The 9,944-nt window shown below is 48.7% G+C and overlaps 2 protein-coding genes across 2 annotated transcripts; both read right to left on the reverse strand.

Annotated features, from left to right (window-relative positions):
* Positions 1 to 718: 718 nt before the first annotated feature.
* Positions 719 to 2,828, reverse strand: LOC144109972 (uncharacterized). Its single transcript, XM_077642775.1, has one exon. It carries the CDS (start codon positions 2,496 to 2,498, stop codon positions 1,476 to 1,478), a length of 1,023 nt encoding a protein of 340 aa, XP_077498901.1. The 5' UTR covers positions 2,499 to 2,828; the 3' UTR covers positions 719 to 1,475.
* A 4,473-nt stretch (positions 2,829 to 7,301) lies between these two features.
* Positions 7,302 to 9,125, reverse strand: LOC144109449 (RNA-binding region-containing protein 3-like). The gene has a single exon (XM_077642243.1). It carries the CDS (start codon positions 8,866 to 8,868, stop codon positions 7,447 to 7,449), a length of 1,422 nt encoding a protein of 473 aa, XP_077498369.1. The 5' UTR covers positions 8,869 to 9,125; the 3' UTR covers positions 7,302 to 7,446.
* Positions 9,126 to 9,944: the final 819 nt, after the last annotated feature.

The following is a 9,944-nucleotide window of genomic DNA, read 5'->3' on the forward strand; positions in this document are numbered from 1 at the left end:
TGTGATATCAGTGCATGTTAAAGAATCCCAGGTGGTCGAAATTTCCGGAGCCCTACACTACGGCGTTCCTCATAGCCCGAGTCGCTTTGGGACGTTAAACCCCATAAACCAAACCAAACTTAGGTGAGCACTTGAGAGCTTTACCAAAACATTGGAGTTCTGCCTATGTAGTACATGTAATGCCTAGCTGCAATGCTGAAATGTGCTACATAATCACTGGTTCAATGTCATCGGCACTCATTCTGGATAAGGCTGTCCTATGGAAGCTGGAATGGCGACTTCTGACCTGCTCTCTTCATAAGTGATTCTACGCCAAAGGAAAAATTTTTATCTTTTTTTTTATGATACTTCCTCGTCAGAAGGGCTTCCATCCAAGCTTTGAATTCATCAGAAAATGCCTCCTCCTCAATGCAACTAAACATTCAGAACACTCAGTGATTCTTTTGGTTTTGTGGAGGTTTAACGTCCCAAAGCGACTCAGGCTATGAGAGACACCGTAGTGAAGGGCTCCGGAAATTTCGACCACCTGGGGTTCTGCACATGCACTGACATCGCACAGTACACGGGCCTCTAGAATTTCGCCTCCATCGAAATTCAACTGCCGCGGCTGGGATCGAACCCGCGTCTTTCGGGCCAGCAGCCGAGCGCCATAACCACTCAGCCACCGCGGCGGCAACTCAGTGATTCTGTTCCAGTTGTCATCGTGGAGGAAGCCTGAACAGATTCAGCTCTCATTCCGCTGCCAGAAAAAAATAACAATTAACTGTGCCAACAACCCTGTTCAAGACTGTACGACAATGGCCTGTCAAGCAAACCAAGTTGAAACTGCATTACACAGAAGTTCGAACTCTTGAAAAATATTTGAGAGTTTTAATTTTCAACAAAGCATGGGTGTGGTTATACATTTCAAGCCCGTCAAGATCACTTAAATACACGTGAATGCAGATTACTCTCTGCCACAAGTCCTCTTGACAGTTTCGTACCTGCACGGCCCTTGCGTGCAAGTTGGCAAAAGCCAAGAAATATAACCTGCTGTTGCAAGCAATAGTAAAAGGCCGCTCTGTCTCAGCATTTTGGGCTTCAATAGCAGCCACTCTCATTTCCTCGACCGCACCGTTGCGACAGCAGCATGTAAGCATTAGTAAAAGATCTCCCTCTGTCACAAAATTTTGTGGCACGGCTTTGTGCCAACTGCTTAAGCTGCTGTCACTGTGCGTCTTCAGCGAATAATGAGGTAACTAAATCCAACTATGCAGAGCCCGAAAACATCACAATCATTTCCAAGAGTGCGAAAGCGATTCGAAACAGGAGGAATAAGCACATTTAGTAAATGGGCAAGCTCGGCACACATGTATACGTGCACACGAGGCGGCTCATCTGTTTCGTCCGGCGCGGAAAACATTTTGCCCGAGTCCCTATATCACGTCGATGTCTCTGCCATTTGCTTCTGGCATAGGATATTTCTTCGAGAGTCCCTACAGCATGTCGATGTCTCTCTCCGCCTCGAGGGCGGCCAGCTCGCGTTCTTTGTCGGCCAAACTGGACTCCAGGGCCAACACGCGTTTCCTGAGCTTCACAATCACGCTCTTGTAGAACAGCAGCCGCTGCGTCTGAATCTGACAGCAACGCCGCTTGGGTCGGGTCGCTAAGCCCGCCTCCGCGACCTCGCCCCCAAAGTCCGCTGCTCGGCCCCTCGCCGAACCCGAGCCCGGGCGCGGCTGGTTGGTGAACACGATGACGTTCAGGTTCTTGGGTGGCGACTTGGTGCCGACGTCACCACCCTGGCTTACAGAAGACTGCTGCGAGTCGCCCGGCGCCTGCTCTTCGAGACGCGTCAATTCAGCTTCTTGGTTTTCAGAAGAAGATGCGGCGTCCTTCGAAGCACCGCCGTCTTCGTCGGGGTGGTAGTCATCGTCGCCCTCCAGTCGTGGAAACGTAAGGGTGACGGTCTGCTCGGCGTCATCTTCGCCGAGCTTCAAGTCAGACTCCGACGTAGCCTTGGGCATGTAGACCACCATGTCCGTGAAGACCTTCTGCTTGCGATGACGACCCGTGCGTCGAACGCCGCCGCCGCTCGCGTCGTCCTCGGCGTCGTCAGCGTCGTCTTCGCCAAGTTCGGCATCCTCCGCGACCACGGACCGAAGAACCGTCACGCGCTGTGGAGTCGACGTCACCTGCGCCGCCTGCTGCTGCTGCTGCAGAAGAGCCTTGGGCTTACGGCCGCGTTTGCGAGGTGCGTTCTTGCACGGTTTGACGGTAAACACAGACGGCACCGATGTCGGGAGCAGGAAGTTTTTGCGCGCCGTCATCTTGTAATCCTCGTGAGTGAAGTGGTCTCCGCATACGAGCGTCCACTCGGTGAACACCTTGACGCCGTTCTTGGTAAGCACATCCATCCATTGGGTACGCGACGGTTCGCTCGACGGAATCTGGTGGAACGTGAGCCCAGGGATGCGCTCGCGAGAGTTTCGGCAGCTGGGCACGCAGCACTTTCCCATCTTTTCTCTTTCTTTTTTTGGCCGCGGTTGACTAAACGCGCGCGGGAACCGCTCACAGACGACGGGAGGCTTTTTGAAATCGCGCACGCAACAATGGGTAGACGCCAGGTGCGCAAAAGATGGAAAAAACACTCTCCTTTTTGTCGTCGGCGATCACACCATGTCGGACGATTGCTGTCGAAGTTTTCAGAGTTACAGCTGCCCGCCGCGCGTTGTGGCGATTGTTGCGCGTAATTTACCGGCTTGACTTGGATCGACTGCAGTTTACCGAACGCAAGTCGTAGCCAAAGGCTGCGATGATGACAACTAGCGGCGCGAGCTTTTCAGTACGTTTGCCGCAGTTATATTAGACTTCTTTAGCATACCATGTTATCGATACCGGAGTATCAGGAGCCCGCGCGCAGCCAATGCGAATGCGCAAATCGCCTTGACGTCGCCAGATGGCACCAGGCACCTGACAGCTGTAGTGTTCAGTAGACAGCTGCGCATGCGCCTGCAGCATCAGGACCAATCACCGCGTGCTCAGCTGCGGTGGGCGGGATCCCGGTACTCTGGTAACGGTAACACGGTATGCTAGATGTGCCTATTGGTTATATGACGCGGGTCACTGCACGGAGGTTCACAGTGCCTAGCATTCGGTTAGGTGCACAGCTGCAGATTTCTTTTTTGGCTTTCATCAGACTATTCAATCTGATTCTGTTCAACTTAGTGCAGTACAATTTAGATGTTTTCTAGAAATGTACTGTAATATGCGAGACGTCGCCTGGCGTTTAAAAACTTTTTGGTTGCGAAAGAACTCCTAGCCGCACTCCTCGTGTTTCACCGGTGTCCATCCGAGTAGAGCCTATGAGTAGCAAGTGTAGCAACTCTGAGTAGCAAGTGGGTCAATGGACACCTCAATCATGCTGTGGTGTCCACCTACAAATTGAGGAAGTTATGCGCCTTTCCTTCTCTCAAAACCAGGGAAAGGTTTCCCTTGATTTTGCGTAAAGGAAAGCTGCATAACTGGTTCCCCGGGTTAGTGAACACCTCAATCACGCTTTGAGGTAGGTGGCTGTAGTGTCCACCTGCAAAAAGTCGTGCTTTCACAGAATATTTCAAGCACTAATTACCCATGAAGTAGCATTTTTTTTTTTTTACTAGCAGGACCTATCTTCTTCCACAGGCAGCAATGCTGCAGCTGGTTTCAGGAAAGTATCAGTGCACCTAGAAGTTGGAAGGCTGGTGAAGGAGAATGAAGGAACAGAATGGAGGCATGTGGAAGTGACTCAATGTGTGTGAACACAACTCATCAGCAACGTGACAACTCTTCTGCTGCAGAACAGATCCCTTAAATCTGTTCCGGCCAGGGTTGCTCAGTGTCTTCGGCGTTTGGCTGCTGACCTCAAGGTTGCAGGTTCTATCCCAGCTGCGGCAGCTGTATTTTGATGGAGGCTAAATACAAAAGCTTCCTTGTGGTGTACAATGTCAGCACACATTAAAGAAACTCAGGAGGTCTAAATTAATTTGTAGCCCTCCACTATCATGCCCCTAGCCGGAGTCGCTTCATGACGTTAAAAGCCCCACAATCAAACTTGGATCTGTATGTTACCAGGAGGCCTGCATACATTCCTCATGAATGGCTATAGTGGTATCCACTACTTAGAGGTCAGGGACACTAGAACAGGGGATCAAGGTGGGGGGGTCGCGCTTCAGGATTTCTCCAGAAGGGGCAGCAACTCCTCAGTCTCCAACTGCCTGCACTCAGATTTCAGACAAACTCTTCAATTGTAGGATAATATTAATGTGAAAGAATGTATGTCCCATTAGCACAAAAGCCAGCATCTGCTGTCTATGGCATTCAGAGGAGGTCAGAGTGCTGGTGTACGATGTCGCAACACACGTATAGTCCTGAATGATGAAAGGTAACATACTATGAAAGTCATGACTCATAGTTCATTCTGCAATGCACCATGACAACACTTTACAAGTAATGTAATGTAAGGTGCATAGAGTTGTGCAAACATAATGCATAGTCGTGCCTTGTAGTAGTCATGACTAATAATCATTCTACAATATAGCATGATTCAGAACTTTAAAAGTAACAATGTATGGTGCATAGAGCTTGTACAAAGTATGCATAGCCATGCCTCGTAGACACAGTCAACTCGTAGTCATGCTGAAATACAGCATGACTCAGCTCTTTAATGCTTTGGCATTCTCACACCTGAGCAGTCTCAAGTTTCTCTGCCGAACTTTAATGTAAAGCCCAGTGGGGCTGAGCTAGTTGGGTTTGCAGCCAGTCGTAAAGCATTTCGTTTCAGTAACCAAATAAATCATGTCCTAACAGAACTCGTTGATTGTCTCAACTATACTCACGAGCATGACTAGCAGAACTGGAACAGACTATGCACAAACTGTTTCAATGCAGCCAATCACTCATTTGTTGATCTTTATAAAGCTGCCTATTTCAATTCAAGTTTTAGATGCATTAATAAGCACACATTTGAACACCAAATGATTCCCGGCGCACAAAAAAGACGAAGACAGACAGAGAACACACCATAAAGCACCAAACTTCAATTAGTTTATTTTCACGCAAAGTGCCTGCATTTATACAGTGCAGAGCAAAAGCGCGCACAGGAAAACTGCAAAGCTTAAAGAAAATCACGTCAGCATGCCTTCAGTATTTTTAAGTGACAAGAGACGTCATTTCTTGGTCATGATGACATAGCAACGATTGCTCTGAGGCTGCCCATTCACATGTATAATAGTTCTATTGTGCAGTAACGTGTTTGTGTTTATGAAGTTGCCTTGTGTTGCACATAGTTCGTCGTCACTATCAAGGAGGAACGCGACGTATCACCTATATGTTTGTAGTTTTTCTGCACGCTTTTGCGCTGCACTGTATAAATGTAGGCGCTTCGCGTCAAAATAAACTAGTTTGAAGTATGGCACTTTGTAGTGTGTTCCCTGTCTGTCCTTGTCAATTTATCAAGGAGGAACGCGACGTATCACCTATATGTTTGTAGTTTTTCTGCACGCTTTTGCGCTGCACTGTATAAATGTAGGCGCTTCGCGTCAAAATAAACTAGTTTGAAGTATGGCACTTTGTAGTGTGTTCCCTGTCTGTCCTTGTCAATTTTTTTTTGCACCAGGAATCATCTGACATGTGTAACCAACAAACCCACCAGTTCGTCCTAACCTTTGAACAGTGGGAAATAAAAAAAAGTAATATAAAAATAATCAAAATTAATAAAAATAATGACAAAGAAAAGGAGACAGTGAAGATGGGAGGCACTGCCACAATACAGCAAACTGAACACGTGCTGTCCAAGACAAAATGCACACGTTCCCACATACATGCCTCTGTAGAGCAAGAACAACTCAAGCCAATGGCTGGAAGTTGCAATGCAATAGGCTGCTGCTGCCAGACCACAAGTTCGTCCTGACCTTTTGAACAGTGTGAAATAGAAAAAAATAAAAACAATATAAAAATAACCAAAATTAATAAAAATAAGGACAGCGAAAAGGAGACAGTGAAGATGGGAGGCACTGCCACAATACAGCAAACTGCACATGTGCTGTCCAAGACAAAATGCACACGTTCCCACATACATGCCTCTGTAGAGCAAGAACAACTCAAACCAATGGCTGGAAGTTGCAATAGGCTGCTGCTGCCAGACCACCAGTTCGTCCTGACCTTTTGAACAGTGTGAAATAGAAAAATAAAATAAAAACAGTATAAAATAACCAAAATTAATAAAAATTAATGACAGAGAAAAGGAGACAGTGAAGATGGGAGGCACTGCCACAATACAGCAAACTGAACACGTGCTGTCCAAGACAAAATGCACACGTTCCCACATACATGCCTCTGTAGAGCAAGAACAACTCAAGCCAATGGCTGGAAGTTGCAATGCAATAGGCTGCTGCTGCCAGACCACAAGTTCGTCCTGACCTTTTGAACAGTGTGAAATAGAAAAAAATAAAAACAATATAAAAATAACCAAAATTAATAAAAATAAGGACAGCGAAAAGGAGACAGTGAAGATGGGAGGCACTGTCACAATACAGCAAACTGCACATGTGCTGTCCAAGACAAAATGCACACGTTCCCACATACATGCCTCTGTAGAGCAAGAACAACTCAAACCAATGGCTGGAAGTTGCAATAGGCTGCTGCTGCCAGACCACCAGTTCGTCCTGACCTTTTGAACAGTGTGAAATAGAAAAATAAAATAAAAACAGTATAAAATAACCAAAATTAATAAAAATTAATGACAGAGAAAAGGAGACAGTGAAGATGGGAGGCACTGCCACAATACAGCAAACTGAACACGTGCTGTCCAAGACAAAATGCACACGTTCCCACATACATGCCTCTGTAGAGCAAGAACAACTCAAGCCAATGGCTGGAAGTTGCAATGCAATAGGCTGCTGCTGCCAGACCACCAGTTCGTCCTGACCTTTTGAACAGTGTGAAAGAGAAAAAAATAAAAACAATATAAAAATAACCAAAATTAATAAAAAATTAAGGACAGAGAAAAGGAGACAGTGAAGATGGGAGGCACTGCCACAATACAGCAAACTGCACAAGTGCTGTCCAAGACAAAATGCACACTTTCCCACATACGTGCCTCTGAAGAGCAAGAACAACACAAGCCAATGGCTGGAAGTTGCAATGGGCTGCTGCTGCCAGACCACAAATGTCACCGATAGAATTTCCTTCTTTTATTTTTGTGTTGAAGCTCAGGTTACCTTTATGAGTCACGTTTATCATCATCACCAACTATGCAACATCGTTGTTTAGATAAACACATAGCCAAACATACCACAGGTTGTATTTATGATACAACTATCTTACAATATGCTGGATGTTTATGTACAGGTGAAAACCTTTGCAACAAGTACTCGTTTTATAAACAAGGTGAAATATTTTGTGAGCAGCTGAGTGCATTCAACTTGTTCATGGTTTCTTGGCCTTGGCTGACCTAGCAAACTGAACAACAAGTGGCTTTCCCTTCAAGAGGTAGCCATTTGTGTCTCTACGAGCTCTGTCAGCTTGAGACTCATTCGCAAGTGTCAGGAAGGCCTGTCCTTTCATGCGACCCTCTTTCATGAGCCGTATGTCAAAAGCATTGCGCTGCCGCTCAGAGTTGGCGTCAATGTAGCCACCATAGATGCGGAAAAGGTCTTCCACAGTGGCTGCCTTTGCTACATTCTTGATGTAGAGCCTCGAAGCCACATCTCCCGGTTCATAGTTCTTGAACACAGACGCTGTGCTCATCTCCTCATTGGTGATGCGCCCCGACCTGACTTCTTCCCTTGTAAGGAACTGTGTCCCAGTCCAGTCATAGTTGTCATCACTGGCCTTATCCTCTGTGGTTTTCACTGGCTTGGGCACGGCAGGCAGGATACCGAAGCCGCCTTCCTCTACGACCTCTGTTGTCTGCTCTGGCTTGGCCTCGTCAGCCTCGCGGTGGATGTTGATGGCAATAGCCTTAGGCGCTGCCTTGTCCTCAGCAGGTGGCTCAAAGACGTCCGATGCCTTGGGCCCATGCTCCTGATGCAGCTGTGGGGGCAAGAGCTTCTGCAACTTGGGCCTCCGGAGCTGAGTCTTCGGTTTGCGCTTCTGCGGGACCACGGTCTGCGCCAGATGCCTTCGAAAGGCGGTGTCCTCCTCATCGCTCTCCATCTCCGATTCCTCCAAGCTGGACTCGTGATCACTGGCCGCGACTTCTGCCGCCGTTAACGGAGCTTCGGCGCTGACTCCGGGATTCGCGACGTACCCGCTCTGCACGCCCGGGGGCTGCGGCATCGGAGGTCCGAACGGCGCCGGCAGGTTCATTTTGTTCATGAGGTGCAGGACCTGCGTGTAGAACTTGGGCACCGACAGCAGCATGGCGGCGATGTTCGCCACAGTGGACGGCGTCGCGGGAGGGTAGGCGTACGTCAACATCGGGTTGAGTACGTAGTCGAGGCCCAGGTCCGACGAGAGCGCGTGAAGCTTGACCGCGAACGCCTCCATCTTGGACTTGTAGTCGTCCTTGGAGGTCGCCGTTGTCTGGTCGGCGGCGTTCGCGCCATCAGCGCTGGACTCCGGGAACTGGTCGCTCTTGCTCGGGAAGTAGCGGTCCGCCTGTTTGCCTAGCGCGTACTCGACGACCAGACGACTGCCGAGAAGCTCTGCCTGGTGCAAGCGCCCGAGTGCGCAGTCGGCGGAGTCTTGCGTAGGGAACGTTGCGAACGCGGTGTTCTTCAGCTTGCCGCTCGGTGGCATGCATCGCACCGTGTCGGCGCCGAAATACTTGAGCAGGTCGATCTTCTCGGCTTCGGTCAGCGAGCTCGGCAGGTGCCGCACGAGCAGCGTCTCGCACTTGTTGCGCATGACGAGAAAGTTTGTGGCACGCTGGTAAGTCGCGTCGCGCCCGCTGTTTCAGTGCATTCACGGCACGCACTCTTTGAGAAACCTGGCACTTCAAAGAAACCACAGCAAGCACATGTCTCTTCGGACCGCGGGACAGCAGTAGAGTGTAAACCAAAGCACCGAACAAACTCAAACCACTAATGTATGGTGGTGTGCTTTGCGCATTTCACACGGCAGTAGTGCTCCACTCGAGTGATCAGCGCGCTGGTAGAGTCCTCTGCGCTGGCAGCGTTTTGGATTTGGATGGCTTGTCTTCGCCTGTCTTGACTCGCGCTGTTTCCTAACGTGTCGCACCTCAAAGCCTATAATCGCTATAAACAATTAAACTGTTACCATTATTTTTGCTACTTTCAGCTGCTTCAAGCAAATTCATGAACATGCGTTGCGTCTCACATTTTTTTTCCCTGTTGCCTGCTGTTCTTTGTGGTTCCCTAGAAGCGCAAAATATGTAGGGAATTTTTCGGCATAAAGCGTAAAGCTTTGCGAGGCCACTTTGGCAGGACCAAGCGGACAACAAAGTTGCGCCCAACGTTACTTTGGTTGCGCGTAGAGAGTAAAAAATAAATAATAAAAACATGCATGAGCGTGCTACACTAAGTTTAGCCGTGCACGTGCAGTGGTGAACGCCAGTAAACGCCGACCACATTTTTGTTTTAACCATGCATGCTTATATTTGTTTCAAATATCGCTGTAGTTCGGTCGCGGGATCAGTTTGTCAAACTCAAGCGCGAATGGTAGTGTTGCAGCCACGTTGCGGCGATGCAAGCAAAATTACCCGCCGCGGGCGCTCGTCTACCGGGCCAGAGTACCCGGGTTCGAACCCAATCCGCGGCGGCCGCGTTTCTATGGAGGCTAAACGCTAAGGCGCCCGTGTGCTGTGCGATGTCAGTGCACGTTAAAGATCCCCAAGTGGTCGAAATTATCCCGGAGCCTTCCACTACGGCACCTTTTTCTTCATTTCTTCTTTCACTCCCTCCTTTATCCCTTCCCTTACGGCGCGGCTCAGGTGCCCAACGATATATGAGACAGATACTGCG

Source organism: Amblyomma americanum, chromosome 11, assembly GCF_052857255.1.
Source record: "Amblyomma americanum isolate KBUSLIRL-KWMA chromosome 11, ASM5285725v1, whole genome shotgun sequence".
Taxonomy (NCBI): domain Eukaryota; kingdom Metazoa; phylum Arthropoda; class Arachnida; order Ixodida; family Ixodidae; genus Amblyomma; species Amblyomma americanum.